The sequence below is a fragment of the Chiloscyllium plagiosum genome, unplaced genomic scaffold (assembly GCF_037043375.1).
Source record: "Chiloscyllium plagiosum isolate Xiang-an unplaced genomic scaffold, Cpla_swu_hap1 HiC_scaffold_22, whole genome shotgun sequence".
Taxonomy (NCBI): domain Eukaryota; kingdom Metazoa; phylum Chordata; class Chondrichthyes; order Orectolobiformes; family Hemiscylliidae; genus Chiloscyllium; species Chiloscyllium plagiosum.
In genome coordinates, this window is record NW_028270160.1 from 45,487,027 (window position 1) to 45,506,887 (window position 19,861).

General features: G+C 37.2%; 1 protein-coding gene across 5 annotated transcripts in view; it reads left to right on the plus strand.

Annotated features, from left to right (window-relative positions):
• exoc6 (exocyst complex component 6) overlaps positions 1 to 19,861 on the plus strand; it is a 204,938-nt gene that overhangs the window by 55,093 nt on the left and 129,984 nt on the right. For all 5 annotated transcript variants that reach the window (XM_087999000.1, XM_043712483.2, XM_043712488.2 and 2 more), the window contains exons 6-14: positions 1,234 to 1,438; positions 3,185 to 3,340; positions 3,834 to 3,902; positions 13,575 to 13,658; positions 13,758 to 13,804; positions 14,587 to 14,707; positions 16,491 to 16,562; positions 18,537 to 18,634; positions 19,410 to 19,515. In XM_087999000.1, the coding sequence (XP_087855126.1) occupies positions 1,234 to 1,438; positions 3,185 to 3,340; positions 3,834 to 3,902; positions 13,575 to 13,658; positions 13,758 to 13,804; positions 14,587 to 14,707; positions 16,491 to 16,562; positions 18,537 to 18,634; positions 19,410 to 19,515 (958 nt within the window). The remainder of the gene's footprint in view (positions 1 to 1,233; positions 1,439 to 3,184; positions 3,341 to 3,833; positions 3,903 to 13,574; positions 13,659 to 13,757; positions 13,805 to 14,586; positions 14,708 to 16,490; positions 16,563 to 18,536; positions 18,635 to 19,409; positions 19,516 to 19,861) is intronic.

Below are 19,861 nucleotides of genomic sequence, written 5' to 3' on the forward strand. Positions count from 1 at the left end.
GTTTATGTATAACAAAATAAATTAAACCTTGACCTGCTGTTGACCTAAAATTAAAACAATTTTTTTCACTGGAACAGATGTTAAAAGGTCAAGGCCCTGATCTACAGACAGATATAATGAGAGGTTGCAGAATGGATTTGAAAGATGGAGTGTCTATCTCAAGTCAGGCTTTTTGCACATGATCTAACAGTGCAAAGCTAAGATCAGTGTAATTTGAATAAATCAGTTTATATGACTTCAATGTTATTATGAATATAGTTTCTTGAAGCTGCATTATGGGGTGCATGTTTCCATTGCTCTTTTTGATATGCTACAAAGGCATACCCCAACAAATCGGCCATTCTATGTTGCACCAGATTCAGTGTCATCAGAATCAAAATTCTTCATTTGAGTTTTTAGCCTCTGCTTATAATCCTAAGTGAGTCCGAGCTATTCAAATGTACTGTTAACTCAGAGCTTTACTGGACAGGCCGATTGTTATACATTTTACTTGCATAACTTGATTCCTTTAGTATTGAAAATGAAAAACTTTTTTTATCAGCATGTTTTTGGCTTAATCATTTTTGAACTCTTTTTTTTCTAATTGCTTTCTAATACTTAATCTCTCTAGTTAAGCAGAATAACAGGGATTCAGACAATAACAAGACAATTTTGAGCTTTTAGTAACACTATAGCTTTTCATGTTTATCTCTTAGGATTTGGAACTTTTTTCAATCACACAATATCAGGTTGTGACAGCTGGAATGGTGCTGTGGCACTTAATATTTTAATAATTTTTATGTCACTGTCATGAACATTTTATAAGGTTGAATAGTTTTTTGCTAGGATGTACGTCTTAAGAGCACAAGAGAAATTGCTAATTTTTAGAAATTCTTTTGTTACAATAAGTATTGATTTCTTGGTGAAACAAGTAGGCAGTTCAGACACTTTGGAGAAGATCAGTCGGGATAATGAACAAAACATTAACGAGTTTCAAAAGGAAAATGGACAAGTTGCATCAGTTGAGAAAAATCATGCTTCCTGATTTTCAAATGATAGTTATCTCACCTGGAAGAGGATGGTTGTAGGGAGATTAATACTGAAATTCTTATGAACACTGTATTGGGCCTGAGATGTTTTCTAATTGTTTTAATTTTGTTTTATTTTTAAGTTAATGGCTCATTCTTTTTTTAAAAAGTAATCCTTTTTTTGGAGTAATGAATGTGATTCGATGCATATTTCTTTCCCCCCCAGATATTATTCTGCTTTGAAAACTATGGAACTTCTAGAAAATACCTATCTTCCACAGGTTTATCAATATCGTTTCTGTCAGATTATGACTGAAAATATTCCCAGGCTGCGAGAACAAATCAAGGAAATTTCCATGTCAGATTTGAAAGATTTCTTGGAAAGTATTCGGAAACATTCTGATAAAATAGGAGAGATGGCCATGAAACAAGTGAGGAAACATTATTCCTCAAGTCTTTTTGAGAAAAGAGTAACATCTAATTTTCTTTTCATTGTAATTCTATGTAATGTGATTTGTATAAACTCGCTCATTAAAATTCAGTCTAAGCAATTCCATGGTTAAATGTAACTATTGGAGACTAGTTTTATTCCCTGATCTTTGTTCTTCAGCTGTCTAGCTGAACTTGGGGCCCCAATAGTTGGCTTAAATGCTGAAGAGAAGTTATTCTTCTTGCACACGATTTCTGCGGTTTTGTTTTCCCGAGGGGACAGGCAGGCACATATGTATAACCAATAAGGACAGCTTTCTGGTGATCAGAGACTGCACTGATTTGCATGAGCTAGGTTTTCACAATATTCAACTGGTGACCCCAAAGAATATTACTGAATTTTGGTGACTAGTTTACTTGAAGCTGGATTCGGAGCTCTGATGCAAGTTCAGATCATGGTTTTCTATTTGAATTTAGAGATATTTTGGCATTTTGTACACCAACCTATTTTCTGCTATATTTTGTGTGCGGCAATGTTTTTGTAAAACATTTCTTCAAAGTAATCAAATTCCCTGTTAATGAAAGAATCTATGGCACCTAACTGAAGTGTGGAATTTTGTAGTATAATAAATTATTACTTTTTTTAAAAAAAGTGAACTTTGATTTTTCTCAAGATTTTAGGAGAAAAATGTTTTCAGTGTATCGTGCTTCTGTGCTTTAATGAAACTATACATATCTCCCCAGAAGGGAAGAGGTTCAGAACAATTTCAGTCTGTATATAGGTGCGCAGAATCCTAGTAAGAGTCCTAGAAAGACCCTCTTAGTAGAGGGTCGCTTAAGAGTACCTCAAAGTCACCTAGGTATATCTATTGAGCAGGAAAATCAATGTTTCTGGCAAAAGCCCTTCATCGGGGATTCCTGATGAAGGGCTTTTGCCCAAAACTTTGATTTTTCTGCTCCTCAGATGCTGCCTGACCTTAATCTCCAGATTTTTGCAATCCTCACTTTTGCCTAAATATATCTATTGCTGAGGCATTTGGAGATGGATTGTCCTTCAAGACCAAATTAATATCTAAGTGTTGGAATACAGTTGAGAACATAACATAATACTTAGTCATGACATATTAAATTTTTGACAAAATCTAAGTCAAACAACACCAGGTTATAGTCCAACAGGTTTATTTGAATTCACAAGTTTTCAGAGCTCTGCTCCTTTTGTCAGGTGAAGTCACTTCACCCGACACCTGATGAAGGAGCAGTGCTCCGACAGCTTGTGATTTCAAATAAACCCTTTGGAATATAACCCAGTGTCGTTTGACTTGTAACTTTATCCACCCCAGTCCAACATGGCACCTCAACAACCTAATGTTTGAGTTACATTTTAGCAGTGCCTTGGTGTATACGTTTGCAGTGTATGTTTCTTTTGAGAAGTTTATTAATTTTTTTTTATTGACTTGTCAAACTATTGTTTGGCTGCATTAGATACTGATCTCTTTTTTTTTAGGAAGAGCTAAGACTTAAACCATTATCTAAGAAAAATAGAAGTAATATTCATTTGAAATGTTTTAAGACTTCTGACTTTATATTGCCAGATAAGTGACAATGTGTTTATCTAATTTGGTACACTTGATACTAAGTTAATTTTATAAAAGTTAGATCCAGAGAGATGATGAATTTCAAGAGCGAGTAATTTGTAATCTGTTATGCTGCATAGTGTTAGATCCATAAACCTCTTTATTTTTAAAAAGTCTCAACAGCAGAGAACTTTTAATAGTATTGTGAAGAAGCAAACCAATACAAGCCATGAAAGGAAGTTGTGCATTGCCAGCGGTATGGTTCCTGACCGCATGGATGAAACCATGTTAGAACAGTTCCAGGATGAAGAAGAAGAATATGAAGAGGAGGTAATTTTAAGGATTGTTCCTTATTTAGACTGATTATAGATGTAGTTGCTAATTATATGACTAAGTACATGTTTGTAATCCAAAAATACAATTTTTAATCAATTCGTCTTTTTTCCATTTACTTTCTACTTTGTACTAATCTAAATATTGTAAAGGTTTAGAATGTTTGGTGTAAGACATTGTGAAGGCTGTTCTCTTCCCGGTGAGTTCCATGGGCGGCCAGAGTTATAGGTTAATCTTAATACTTTAAATGCTCATCTAAGATCCAATATGTGCTGATCCAAGTAGTTATTTGCCATAAAGTAAGGTTTAATTTTCTGACAGGGGAGCATGAGAAGAGTACAGTTCTTTCTCAGCATCTTGATTGGACAATTGTACTAGATCTCAAGATCTAAAGTGTGCTGGTCGTTTAGCTGTCAAAACGTAAAGTTTGAAATTAATTGTACTAGTGCAACTGGATGTTTGGTTTAAAGCTTTGGTATGTGCTCAACAGGTTCTCACTGCCCAGGATCTAGTGGATTTTTCTCCTGTTTACAGATGCCTACATATATATACCATTTTGGTAAGTTTTCCAAATTTGAGTATTTCTATTATGTTTAAACTTGTTTGGTTGTACGTTGTACAGGAAAAATGATTGATTATTGTTAATTAATTGTCTTAGTTGAGATTAAGTACATTAGCAATGGAGGGTATTAACTGAATAGAGACGTGAGGGTACAAAGAGACAGTAACACGAGAGTGTGGAGTCAGGAGATAAACTATGCTTCAGTCTATGAATAAATTTATTCCAAACTTCAGAAGTATGATCCCGTTCTGAAATTTGACTCGATAGACTTTTTTAATTTTGTTTTGGTTTCAATGAGAGAGCCTCTTTTTGGAACATAAGGGTACAACATTGCACATTTGGTCTGAATGATAAAATGGTAATTTCTTGAGCAAAAACAATTGAATCAACCCAACTCGTTTAAGACAAACGTGAAGATTTTGAAATGTGTGGTCATATGTAATTCCATTAATCCCGCAAAAAAAAACTCTATAGTCCCCAAAATACCCAATACAATGGCCAAAAGCACCCATTGTACATTAGTTTGGAGAAAACCTCTTTCTCTCTCATTAGATTTGATTTAACTGTTTGATCTAACTGTGTGATTTCAACTTTGTCTAGGAAATGTGATGGCTGCATCCTGGAGCTGATATACACCTAAGATTAAGTGTTCTTAGTTTCCAATACTACTTTGGGTTTTTTATCAAAACACTTCTGGTCTGGACTATTACAAAACTCCCTTTCTGTATCTTCTTTTGTTAAGGCATGCTTTTACATACATCTTCATCCAAGGACTTCTGCAGAAGTGCATCAAAATTATACTTTTTATTTTTTAAAAATTTTCTTTACAAGCAATCGGTATTTTCCTCAAGCTTCATTTCCAGAAATTTCAGATAGAAACATTGGTACACAATTGTATTACCTTGGTCATTCGTCAGTTCTTCTAATGTACTCAAAACCCATTTGGTCTGAAAGCTACTTCTGTAGCAAGTTGTAAAAGAAACCAACATGTCTACAGAAATATTTCGAAGTTAATAGTTAAACTCTCCAGATGCACAGGAAAAACACATATGCATTTGATTCAAATATACAATTTATTTTAAACGTGGATTTTTTAAAAAAAACATGAATCTCTTACCCTACATCACAGCATGGGCCATCTGAAAATCACGAAGCAGGGATTCATTATCCCACTGGCATCAGGTCTTTGGAACCATGAAGGTGCTGGGGGCCCTGTTTCACAAGTGAACACTAAGTCTGGCTTCTTCTTTTTTAACAACAGGATTATATTGCTTGGGTTTGTCAAATAAGAGATTTGTTTTTGTTATTTCCCATTGTCACACTTTGCCTAACTCTTGTCAGTTTCTATTGTAAAGTCATTTAAAGTAGAATAGATCAAACATCCGATAAGATCATGGTCTCAAACCACTTCTCTGCATGATTTTCATCTTCATTGATTTTTTTTGTTTAACCCTTGGAGTCCAAAAAGCTTTTTGCCCCAGTCTTGAGTATGCAGTTCTGAAGCAAGGTCACTGACCTGAAACTTTAACTCTCGATCTCCACATGTACTATGTGACCACCTGAGTCTTCCCAGCACCTTTTGTTCATTCTTGTGCTCCAGAACTAGCTATTACCCGAGCCAAGTTGAACAAGTACAGCTACAATACCTGGCATCAACCCAACGATGTAGAAAATTGCCCATATTTATCTTGGCTTTTGTGTACAGGACATATATAATCTGGCAAATTGCTACACCACTGTATACATGCATTAACAAAACGATGGAAGATGATCTTGGTGTTAGACAGCAACACTTATACAGGAATACACTTCTTACTGATTTCTTCCATTTTGTGTTCAGCCAAGCCTGTTTGATTCCAGACCTCTTTACAATTTTGGTTCAAATATTGGAAAAATAGCTGAATTCCAGAGATGAGTTGAATCACTGACCTTGGCATTAAGGCTGTATTTGACTGAATATGGCCTCAAGAAGCCCTATTAAATTGAAATAAGTGGGAATCAGAGATGACTCTTGAATAACTGGTGCCATACCTACCACAAAGGAAGGTAGCTGTGGTTGTTGTAGGAGGTCAAACATCTCCATCGCAGGACAGGAGTTCCAAAGGACAGTCCTCTAGGCCCAATGATCTTCAGGTGTGCCATCAATGACTTTCTGTCCATTATAAAAGTAGAAGTGGAGATATTTACACAATGCTGAAAATGTGTTGCTGGAAAAGCGCAGCAGGTCAGGCAGCATCCAGGGAACAGGAGAATCGACGTTTCGGGCATAAGTCCTTCTTCAGGAATGACCTGCTGCGCTTTTCCAGCAACACATTTTCAGCTCTGATCTCCAGCATCTGCAGACTTCACTTTCTCCTCAGATATTTACACAATGTTTGACCTCCTTTATAACTCAGCACGGGAAACCATCTACACCTGCACAGCATTCCTTTGGGCTGATAAGTAAGAGTTACATATTTGCCATATAGAGCCAGACCATCTCCAAGGAAAGAGCATCTAATCATCTCTGCTTGTTATTCAGAACCATTAACATCCTGAGAGTTACCATTGGCTATAAATTTAATTGGACCAAATACAAACTGTTAACTACAGTAACAGATAAGAGGCTGGGAAGTTGCAGGGAGTATTGACACCTCCTGTCCACCATCTATATGGCTCAACTGAGGAGTGTGAAGGAATTCTCCCTGTTCCACAGATCAGTTCAACTCCAAGCTTGACAAAGCAGCCAGCTTGATTCACACACCATCCTATTTTTTAAATGATTTTGGTCCCTCACAACCACAAGCAGATTGGCAGTTGCAAGTACAATCCTAATACTGCTAAAGCTGACATATTCCCTAGACCTGAAGTATTCATCCTGGGTTATTAAGAGAAGTTGAAACAATATACAAAGTATAATATTCTAAGATTCTCTCTAGGTTCTCCTGGAAATGAGACACTTCAAAACCACAAATGCACTTGTTGAAGAAAAGAGAGAGACAGAAAGCAGGGTCCAAAGATCAGATCGATTAATATCATTCATTGGGACAATTGGTGGAATCCATTAAGAATGTAGTAACAGAAACTTTAGAGTATTATCCAATCTGAATCACCATGCTTTTATTATGGGGACTTCAGTGGCAACTGTCTCCCAACTGTAGGTGCCATCACCTCTTAGAATTCTCTCCTGTTCGTACAGGATATATTGGTGTCTGACATATTTTCTATAACAGATCACTATCATGCTATTACTTAACTAGTCTCTTAATCAGAATTTCCAATTTTAGTGTGCAAAACCCAGATGTCAACAGGATTGTGTGCATCTTAGTCCGTACCAGTTGTCCATTTGATCTCATTCCTTTTTATCAGAATATGTACCAATTACATGCACCTGAGTGGTTTTCTAGGCCATTTCTGGAGAAGTTAAGACAGCACATTGCTATGAATCTGAAGTCTCATAAATGCTTGACCAGGTGAGGATAGCACATTCCCGGTTCCAAAGAACATGAATTAAACAGATGAGTTTTTGACTGTTGAAAATTGGTTTCATGGTCACTATGCAACTCTCCTTTAATTCTAGATTTGTTTTGTTCACTAAATTCCAATTTTTGCCATCTGTCATGGTGGGATTCATCTCATGATTATTAGCCTAGAGCATCAATTGGAGTGTGCTGATTAGTAGTCCATTGACAATACCAGAAAAACACCCCCTCCCCACTTCAGGCTTGTGGTCAGTGTTCCTTTTAATTTTCATGTCAGCTGTGTGGGCCTTTGGAACCAGAAGTTGATGCCATAATTTGGCATCAGTGCAAAACTCTGTGTATGGGTAGTTGGAACTGCAGCTGAGAAGGAATGCTGCTGTGGTGAAGAAATTTTACTTTTTCTTTTGGATTGTCATCTGTTTGAAGAAAAACACAAGCACTGTACAACTGAGTTATTTTGGAATATCCCAGAACAAAAGAGGTGTTTGTTTTTTTTAAGATCTTAATTAAAGATTTATGTATTGCAACTCCAGTTGACTGCCTGGAGAAGCTTTATCCAAATTTGTTTTCTGTTTCAAAGTGATTTAGGTATAGCATAATGAAACAGTAAAGTTAATTTAGGGCTGAAGTAGTATTGAAGGATGTATTTGATGCAAACAAACACCTGGTCCAGATGGTACCTTCTGTTTCTCAGGAAGGTGTATTCTTAAAATAAGATGTTGTGAATGGAATGAGCTAAGCTTTTCTATGTTTGGTCTCTGAAGTTTCTTCAGAGACTCTGTCATAAGTCATTTTCCATCAAATCTCTCCAGTAACATCTGAAGATTCCGGAAGCCCAAGGATCAAACCTTGGCCTTTAATAATCAAAACTTTGCTAAGTATCATCATAAGTCCCAATTTACAAGAGAGTACATGCCTCCCATTTTTTTAAACTGAAAATTCATGGTTTGACCATCCTCTTGTAAGTCAACTTTCAATCCTAGAAAATACTTTAATGGCGGTACGAGTGATTTCTTGATATAAAATCATGCTTTTTGTTTTAAGTTGAAACAAAGATTTTCCACACTGTATGCTTTTGTCCCAAATGTTGACAGCACAGGAGGAGGGCATTTGGCCCATGTTGCCTGTACCAGCTTTTTGGGAGAGCTATTCAATTGCACTGTTCCCAAAGTGCTTTGTTTTAAATTCCTTAATTTCTTTTCAGTGTCTCTGCTTCTGCCAGTCTTTGAAGCAGTCATGGCAATTCCTCCAGTAGCTTTTGGGTTGTTTGCCAATGCTTTTGATTTAGTACCGATCAGTTAGTCAGTTAAGACTGCAGGAGAAACTCATCAGGTCTAGCAGCATTGTAGAGAGAAACACAGTTAATGCTTCAAGTCCAGTGATCTGATCTGCACTGTCTACAGTTCTTTGTTGTATTTGAGAGGAAAATTGAGGTGCATTGTGGTTTGACTCTAAATTGCCCTCTGAAAAGGCCCACTAAGCCACATAGTTCAAAGATGGCTACTGCTGGGCAATAATGTTGGCCAGTCAGCCACACCCACAACCCATGAGAGAATGAAGTATAAGCAATTGGAAGAGAGCAAAAAAGGGCAAGGTGGTTTCAGTAAGAGAACATTCAGTAAATTGGGTTAACAGTGCATGTCAGTGAATTAGTTTGGTGAGTTACTGGTTTGGATAGCCATATCAGCATATGACCTTGTACAGATGGGGTGAACAGAATTGAGTTCTAAATGTTCTTGGAGAAAAGGCCACCATGAATTATGGAAGGAAGGATGATAGTATTGATTTTAATTAAAGTTTAACTGCTGGAGGCAGGCTGTCTTAGTGGATACAAGGACCAAACCAATTTGGTTAATTCGAAGAGATAATACAAGTCTCTTTCACACCTTGCTCTATTTCATAGGCCACCAACTATTGGAGAAAAGTTATGGAGGAACAAATTTGCAAATAAATTGTAGAGTAGAACAAAAGCTCAAGAGTAGTGACAATGAGGAATGTTAATTATCCCAATGCAGATTGAGATTATAATGATGTAAAGGGCCAGAGAGAAGGAATAATTGCTAAATTATGTTCAGGAGAATTTTCAAGAATGTGTCTGGCCCAATGAAGAAGCTGGCATTACTGGATTGGTTTGATGACTAAGGTGATTTTAAGTGTCAGCAAAATGTTTTAAGGGACAGTGATCACCCTTAACTTAGAAGGACAAAGACCAATCCAGATTTTAGAGAAAATGAATTGCGGAGTTCAATTTCAATGGACTAAGATCCAATCTGGAATGGATAAATTGCAGACAAAAACTGGCAGGCAGAATTAATGGAAAAATGGGTTGCGTTTTTGAGGAGATAATTCACGTATTGGCTAGGTACATTCCTGAGAGGGGAAAAGATAAGGCAAACAAAACCAGGGCTCAGTGGATGATGGTTTGTCGATAAGTGAGAACTGAGCTGAACATAAACTTCTGAGGTGCATTTAAAAAACCATGAGAGCTACAAAGTAAATCCTACAGATTAGGGACCAAAAAGGAAATGCCTCCCTGGAGACGGAGGGCATGGCTGAGTAACAGTATGACTACACTGCATATTCCTTCTATGAGAAGGAAGGTGCTGCTAAAATCAGAAAATAGGACAGATCGTTCTGGTATAATGTGCGTTTTGTTAACAGAAATCAGCTATAATGTGATTGAATTATGGATGCTGTTTGGATGACGCAAGCTTTCGATTGAACTGGCTGAGCAATTTTCTTTAACAATCATCCACAGAAGGTTTCCATAATACAATTGGCTATAGCACGAGGTTGCTGAGGGACACAACTGTTGTGTTCTAGCAGAATGACCTGTAGTGAAATACTGGGCCAAAAATGTTGTGGTTCTGTTCGCCGAGTTGGGAATTTGTGTTGCAGATGTTTCATCCCCTGTCTAGGTGACATCCTCCATGCTTGGGAGCCTCCTGTGAAGCCTACGGGCGAGAGACGCTAAGACAAGCCAGGAAATGGGAATCCTGTGCCAACCGCCTAAGACTTCACAGGAAAATGAATGGATTATAATTTAACTTTGTGGATAACAAGTGGAAGGCGAGTGGTGAACATGACAGCTTGCAGATGGATTTTGACGAGTGAGCGGGGAAAAAGCTTGGCAGATGGAATACAATATAGGAAAATGTGAGATTATGCACATTTGCAATTTGAATAGAGAGACTATATAGGAAATGGAGAAAGACTGTAGGAAGTATTGAAACCAAGATTTGGGAGTTCTTGTTCATGAATCACAAGGTAATATCTAAATTTATTGGGTAGTAGAGAAGAGAAATGGAATATAAAAGGGAGGTATTGCTAAAACTATACAAGGCATACATCTGCAATATTGTGGACTATTTTGGGTCCCTTTTATCTCAGGAAAGATTATGGTCGTATTGGAGGTAGTTCAGAACAGGTGGTCAGCCAGATTGGTTGCGGGGGGGGGGGGGGGGGAGGAAGATCTATTTTTATGAGGAGAGAATGAGTCGATTGGGCGTGTACTCATTGGAATAAAGAAGAATGAGAGGCAACCTTATTGAAACGGATAATATTCTTGGACTTAATAGGGTAAAATCAGAACGATTGCTCTTTGATCAGAAGGCATAATCTCTCAATCTGGTTTTTATATAAAACAGGAATGAGGAATTTCTTGAAGCTAGTGGATCTGTGGAATTCTTTGCCGCAGAGGATTGTTCAGGCCAGGTCATTAAGTATTTTCAAGGCTGAGCTAAGTGGATTTTTAACCACAGCGAGAGAATTCTGGAAAAGGCAAGAAAGTGGAATGAGGATTCAGTTCAATGTGATCTCATTGAATGGTAGAGCAGACTCGACAGACTGGCCAGTCTCTGCTCCTATGTCTTGGGAGGTAAATTAATGGAACTACCAATTTTCCTTGAGTTTTCTGGAGTTGTGTAACCCTGGAGATTTAATTTCATGGGTGATGGTTTTCAGGGATTGTCTACCAGAAATGTGTTCGTTGTGGGATGACTTAGTGCCCCAGTCCCCCTAATCAGCTTGAGCAACAGACTATTTTGGGATCCTATGATGTACACCAGACCCTAAACATACCAATTTCTGCTGCAAATGGTCAGCATGTTCGGCTGCTAAGAGACTACCCAATGATGGAGTCTGTTATTTTAGAGGTTGACCAGCTCAGTTGGTTGGATGGCTGGTTCGTAATGCAGAGTGATGCATCAACATGGGTTCCGTTCCTGCACTGGCTGAGGTTACCATGAAGTGACTTTATATTTGGGCCCTCTTGTGAGACAGTGGTGGTATCCCTATCTTTCGACTGAGGCCTGGCTTCAAATCCCATCTGCTCCAGAAGTGTGTAATAGCCAATTGACCATTTTTTTTTTTCTAATTGCATTTCCTGCCTGATTAAAAATCAAAGCACATGCCAAATCTGTTTACAGTTAACAATCTAATGATACAATAAGAAGAACTGTATTATCACAGTGCATTGAGTATAGGATTGGATTAGATTAGATTACTTAGTGTGGAAACAGGCCCTTCGGCCCAACAAGTCCACACCGACCCGCCAAAGCACAACCCACCCAGACCCATTCCCCTACATTTACCCCTGCACCTAACACTATGGGCAATTTAGCATGGCCAATTCACCTGACCTGCACATTTTTTTTGGACTGTGGGAGGAAACCAGAGCACCCGGAGGAAACCCACGCAGACACGGGGAGAATGTGCACACTCCACACAGTCAGTCGCCTGAGGCGGGAATTGAACCCAGGTCTCTGGTGCTGTGAGGCAACAGTGCTAACCACTGTGCCACTGTGCCGCCCAAAGGAGTTGGGGGTAATGTTGTGGCTGTATGGGACATTAGTTAGGCCAGTTTTGGAGTACTGCATTGAATTCTGCTCTCCTTCCTATCAGAAGGATGTTGTGAAACTTGAAAGGGTTCAGAAAAGATTTACAAGGATGTTGCCAGCATTGGAGGGTTTGAACTATAAGGAGAGACTGGATAGGCTGGGGCTATTTTCCCTGAGTGTCGGAGGCGGAGGGGTGACCTTAGAGGTTTATAAAATCATGAAGGGCATTGGGTGGATAGTCAAGGTCTTTTACCCATGGTAGCGAAGTCCAAAACTGGAGAACATAGTTTAAGGTGAGAGGGGAAGGATTTAAGAGACCTAAGGGGCAACATATGGAATGAGCTGCCAGAAGAAGTGGTGGAGGCTGGTACAATTGTAAAATTTAAAAACCATCTGGATGGGTATATGAATAGGAAGTGTTTAGAGGGATATGGGCCAAATGTTGCAATTGGGGCTAGATTAATTTAGGACATCTGGTCCACATGGACAAGTTGGACCAAAGGTTCTGTTCCCATGCTGGCCAGCTCCATGACTAATTGAGTGAACTATCAATTGGAGCAGGCCATGTAGCAACTCAAATCTGTTTTGCTATTTAATGAGATCATAGCTGATCTGCAACCTGATTCCACATAACTACCATTGCCAATATCCCTCAGTTTTGGATTACAATTCTGCCACATTTAGATTTAATGAAATAACATTGTAATTTTCAGAAGAAAATTCCAGACTTCTGCAATCCTCGTGCTTAAATGTTTTCTAATTTTATTTCTGTAAGGTCTGGCTGAACTAGGAATCTGCTTGCCAAGGCCAAAGAAGTCCTGCCTAAAATGTTGTCCCCAGAACCCAGTCATCCAGGTGTGGTCTGACCAGGCCCAAGGACTTTTAACTCTCATTGTAAAGCCCAGCATATCATTAGCTTTTTGAATTTTAGTGTACCTTTCTATGATATTTTAACAATTTGTGCACAATAGGTCCCCAAGGTCTCTGGACCTCTATCCTTTTCATCATTTTAAAAATACCTGATTCTGTGCTTTTTCGCTCCAAAGTGGATGATGTCACATTTTCCTGCATTTGAAATTTGGATATCTGCTGCTTTAACCCATCACCTTATTAATGACTTCAATGAATAGTTGAGGACCCAGCATAGATCTTGGGGGACACCACCAGGCATATCCTGTGCATCGACTCGATTATTCACTCTGTTTCCTGTCACTTATCAGCCTGTATAGGAAATTAGCTAACTTTCTCTCAATTTTAACAATGGAAATAATTGCAGAAAAAGAAAGTTAAATTTATTTAGATGTGACATTTATTTAGGCATGTGAAATTAAATTATTTGGAATTGATCATTTCTAATGTTTTTGCTGTAGGGTGATCGAGAAACCTTTGAAAATTATTACAGGAAACAACGAAGGAAACAAGCAGGACTGGTATTGCAACCACAGTCAAACATGGTATTGTTCACAGTGATTACTGAGACTTGCATGTTGTTGTGCATTTCATATTTTGTGATCATCTGTTAAATTTCTTCCCATTTCCTCCTCTCATATTAGCATGAAACTGTTGACGGCTACAGAAAATATTTTAACCAAATTGTTGGGTAAGTGCTTGTGACCTATTGAAGGCTTAGTAATTCATCTGTGTTGGGTAAGAGTGTCTTAAAAAGTATTGATGCTTTGCAACTTTATGCATTTGCTCCAAAGTAGGTAAAAGCCTGCTCCACCTATTCCACAATTTAACCAGGATAACTTTTACAGTAAATGTGGAAGCTGGTATAGCTTCAATTCCCACACCAAAAGGTTGACTCCTTAGACGAGACTGACACTTCAGCTAATAGGTTCACATGCAAATAGATACCATTCTTAAAGCCATTTTTCAATAATACAGAACTAATCTTAATTACTGTCACATTTATAGATTACACAGAAGCCATGAACATAATGGGTGGCATGATGGCTCAGCAGTCAGCGTGCTACCTCATAGCACTGGGGGACCGAGGTTCAATTCCAACCTCGGCTGATTGTATGGAGTTTGTGTTCTCCCCGTCTGCGTGGATTTTCTCCAGGTGCTGCAATTTCCTTCCACAGTCCAAATATGTACAGGTTAGGTGTATTGGCCATGTTAAATTGCCCTTGGTGTCCAGGACTGTGCAGGGTCGTGGATTAGCCATGGGAAATGCAGGGTTATGTAGATAGGGTGAGGCACTGGGTCTGGATGGGATGCTGTATGGAGGGTTGGTGTGGACTCGCTGGGCTGAATGGCCTCTTTCTGCACTGCAGGGATTCTATAAAAATACATAGGAAACAGTTTACATATTAGAAATATACAGTGTTTGATTCTGTAATATAGTACTATATTTAAATCTGACCTTTTCGATTTTAGATTTTTTGTGGTGGAAGATCACATATTACATGCAACACAAGGGTTGGTGACCAGAGCATTTACTGATGAGCTGTGGAACATGGCGCTTTCAAAAATTATTGCTGTCTTAAGAACTCATTCAGTAAGTTATTCAGTTGCAGTGTTTTAAAACCATTTAAGAAACAAAATAAACATCTTCCCAAGTCAGCATAGTTTCAGGCACATCATTTGAGAATTTGACCTCCTTACCTTTTTTTTGTTTAATATGCGATGCTACTCCAAATTCAAGTCTGGTGCACTGATTATATCGATCTTTTTGTAAATGCACATCTAAAGTCCGTGCAGGAATAGACAGCTTTCTCTGATTATCTCAAATCTGCTTGTAGTAAATGATGAAAGTTGAGGATTTACACTTTAAAATGAATCATTTAAATATGATTTGCTCTAGTGGTATTTGGAACTAATAATGAAGGGGTTGTCTCACTTATGCTTGTGCCATGATGCAAAGTAAAAGTAGATGGTTTGTGTATTTAGTGGATTGTATAGGAGATGCACATTCTAACATCACATTCATGTCAAAAATCCAAGTCTTTGTTCTTCAGAAATCGGAAGGTTATCTCTTTCATAATTGTAATTGTTGTTGATTATGGGAGGCTGTGTCTGTTATTGGTAACTCTATCAACAGATAAGCGCCTCATGTTTGTTGATAAGTATACACCAAAGTGATGTATGGTTGCACCTCTTTCTTTTGACTCTTTTTGTAATTCAATTACTTAAATTTGGGAAAGGGCCTGCCCGGCTTTTGTTTATCTCAGTAGAATTGGGCTTTGAGCCACAGCCCCAGGCTATTTGCATAATCCTTAAATGATTTACAATTGGCTAGCCTTCCAATCGGGTTTTAGTCTGGCAGTTTAGAATATTCAGAGTTAATCTGCTTTTATTGTTGCAATCTGTCCTCATTAGTCTCAGTTGACCTCTTCATTAGATCTAATTGAATAGTTCAGTATTGAAAGCACCACCAGGCAATAGTTCCTAATTGTCATTCTAAATGCACTGTTTTCAATATACACCCAGTTAAACTAGCAATGTTTTCCTTTATATACTAAAGTAAACCTTCGCCATACAGTAGAACACTATCTAGTCCATAAACTGAATAAGTATTGCTGAAACATACATCAAAGTTAATTTGAATTGTGCTTAATTTAAGATCAAACTAATTATGCTTTTGTGATATTGTGTAAACTGCAATTAAATATTATATGAAGTTTAGCATTATAAATGCGTACTGTCCAACTGGTCTACCTGCACACATTTCCAGTCATACTACTTTCAGTTCTATTTTAGTGACTGTAGATTTTGCCACTAGTTCTATAATAAAATATGTAAAGAGAAAAGACCAGAAACGTAATTCAGTTGCGAGGGCCTTTGCATGACCATTGCCCTATGCAGGCCATTGTTTGCCTGCTTTTGTTTTGGATAAAATACCCACAAAGTATTTAGTTGTAAATTTAATATTCTTTTAAAACTAGGAATTTGAGAAGTAAATGTAAATAATCCCTTCATTGAGGAATGTGGATAATATAGAGTTATTTCATTTTTATATTATATTGCCTTTTTTCTATTAGCTCATTGATATCAAGTGATACGATGGATGTAGACTAATATGCTACTATTCTTACATGATGCCATCCACTTTTGCAAATGATTAGTTATGGTGGTAAAAGTACTGCAAGTAATAATTGTACACTCATTTAAAAGCAATAATAATTTGTGGTATTATCATGTTGAGTCATTTACAAATTGTAATTGAAAATAACAGCGACTGCATAGTCACATGTATATTTTTGTAATTCTGCTCTCTCTGGGAGAGCACAGTTGCGTGTTTTCTAGAAAATATTAACTTGACTTTAATCTTGTACTCCTAGTCGTATTGCACTGATCCTGACCTTATTTTGGAGCTGAAGAATCTTATTGTGGTTTATGCTGACACTTTACAAGTAGGTGTTGATTCATATTATGGTTTTCTACATCCACTGCTAAATTATATTGTAATCAGCATTTTCGAAATTTCAGAATCTGGATAAATCCAGTAGCATTGAAGGCAAGGGTCTCGAACCTAATAGACTCAGTGGGTGCAAACAAGTGAAACTTTTTTTTCAGTTTTAGTGCTAAGAAATGTTACAATAGAAGACATTCCACTAAGTCTTGTTTTCAACACCTTGACAATAGAGGAAGTGCCTACAGGCTTTCTATTTGAAGCTTGGCAGGAATAAGAAAGTAATGATCAGTAATAGCCATCATACTACTGATAAAAACAAAGACACAGAAGACTGCAATGAAGAACAACATACTAAGGGAAGTGTAAGGGAGGTTTCTGGGTTTGAGGTAAGGGAAAATATACAGATAGAAAAGGGTGGATGGATAGGAGGACTAATTAACCAACTCTAGGAGTGGGAGAGAGGTTTTAAAACTGTCCAGGGTATGATATAATGTATAACCCTCTTGAAGAAAGTTTTACAAGGTATATAAAAGAGAAAACAACTTTTTTCATGGATGTGTTGTTAAAGATGTTGGGACAATTTACTTAGTCTTTTAATGTCAGTTGTAAGCAATTAAGCTAAAATTAGTTTGATAAAATTAGACTTAGTGTGCTTTTTGATAATTCTAATTTGTTAAAACTGGTCAAATAAGTTTGTCTGTGGAATGTAAAACCTGGGACAGAGTAATACAGAAGTTTTAGTCTAAGACTGTTCAATTACGAAACAAAATATGTAAATCCAGCTTTGCAGATGATATCTTGTCAAGTAGGATATTGGATCAAGACCAGGAGACCTACGTTTTAAGCATTTGTTGTATGAATTATGTTTGTCAGAAAAATAGTGAGGATCTTGCAGTTGATTTCACTGTACTTGGGCCCGATTAGAACAAGTTGGATACCTCCATATCTCCATTAATTTACGGAAAGTGCATTTGTACAGCTTATCAACCATCTTCCCACAGCATGAATTGTTTATCTGTCGGGCATTGAGCCACAACACCAGCATTTTTTTTTTAGTCTGTACAATACTGTAATGGAGAGCAACAGAAATTTTTGATCTAGCTTCCCAGCCGATGTTATCCCCTCTTCATTTTTGAAAATATATTTCTACTTCCGTCCATTTTCTGCCTTAATATGTTTAGTTTCAGATTGTCTTCAAAATTGATCCCTCAGTGAACACCATATTTAGCTGCGCTCTAGTATTGTGACTGTAAGGCAACCATTACTGAATCAAAACTTTACATATGAATCCACCTTCAACATTATGGCTGTCTTATTTGTAATATTTATTAGAGATTTGTTTTTTTTTTTGGGTAGTATTGGTCCCACTCACTCACTCAACCCAAGTCTTTAGAATGACCTCCCCTTTTAATAGGATGCTGCAAACAGATTTTTGCCTCAATTTTCTAGGATTTTGGAGCAAAACTAAGGACTTGTACTCTTGAGAACAGAAGCCCAACCTTTCCAAAATGTATCTGCTTTTGCTTTGAAAAGTTGAATCTTGAGCCATATTTGCAAGACATTTTAAGAAGTTGAGATGGACAAGTATTCTACTTTTTCTTTAGTTATTATTGCAATAGACTGTATTCCAATAGTTGTGAAGATCATTAAAAATCAAATTAATAGGACTTCTTTGTTTCACTCCTCCATAACTACTCCAAAAGAATTGAGCAAAACTTTTAAAAAATAAAAACTAGCTTGATGTCAAACCTAACCAGAGCAAAAAGGTATCAGAGTTTGCAGAACTATTCTGCAAACTCCAGCTATCACTAATCCTGCATGTCACTCTTCAATGTTCAATTTTTGTACTAAACTTCAATTGGCAAAACTTGATTAGTATTTGTCATGCTGTTCTTCATTTCAAACAACTGATTCAATTTTGTTACTGCCTGCCAAATGTTCATGTGTTCTCTTGATTTGAATTTTTTTCCAGGGTTATGGATTTCCTGTGAACAGACTCTTCGACCTGTTACTTGAAATCCGGGATCAGTACAATGAAACTTTATTAAAGAAATGGGCAATTGTGTTTAGGTTAGTAATGTTTATGAAACTTTTTAAATATTTTTTTATATCAAAGCATTACCATTTATTATTGTTATCTTCACTCATCCGATTTTGAACTCTTAAGTATTTTCTGTCTAACAGGATGATTCTCCTCTTCCAGATAGAGTTGCCACCTTCCCTTACAAACTTGCCTAAACCCTAGGCTTGACTGTAAACTAAACAAGGAAGTGAAATCTTTTACTGGGCTCAAACCAACATTGATTTGATCTAGGGTTAAGGATGTTAACTCAGCAGAGTTGACACACGTTTTCTTTTGTTTTTCTTTTTAATGATTTAAGTAAAGCTGCATTTTACAATTTATTATTAATAGTCCATAATAGGCAAACATTTCTAATACCAAGGTGGACATTTAACCTTCAAGGTAGTAGCCTAGTGTGTACATAAGGATGGCTGTGTGGTCAATGAAATAGCATAGGCTATTCTTGTTTTCAATAGGGCTTGGTTCTATTACAGGGTAGAAGGTAGAGAATAAAAATTATTTTTCCTGTGGTTCATGTTAACCCTGAGCTTTACTCATTTGTTGCTGACATTGGATGCAAAAGATTAAGCACTGCATTACGAGCAGTAACAATCATCACTTAAAATTTCCCTAAGCCCCTAAATAAATTATTTAAGTTTAAAATAAACCATCTACCACCACTTCATTAATGGAATTATTAATGCATGGTTATGTTTTCTATCTAGAATTTGCATGGGTGAATATGGTATTACTTCAGAGTCATTTAAATCTTACTTTAAACAGGGAAATCTTTGAGTCTGACAACTGCAGTCCTATTCCAGTTGCAAATGAAGAAGAATACAGAACGATAATAAGTCGATTCCCATTTCATGACTTGGAGCTTGAAAAGGTCAGTGACATCATTATTATATTTTAGATTTATTTTGTCAACCACTCGAATTTGATTCCAGTTCATTTACGCTGCAACATTAATGAAATTAAAAACAGTTTCTGCAGAACAGTTTTAATTTTCCAAGTAAAGCTCTGAGTGAGGACTTCCTCTGATTCCAGGGAGGGGGGGGGAATATTGTGAAATTACTTCAGGCAGCATTCTACTACTTGAGTTGAAAACCAGACAATCTACTGAGAATTTTATGTTCATTTTTGTACTTAATATAAATAGCAACATGGTGGGAATATATTGCTTAAAACCTTGACAATTGAGTTGATTGATTTTTGAATTAAGGAACAGATTG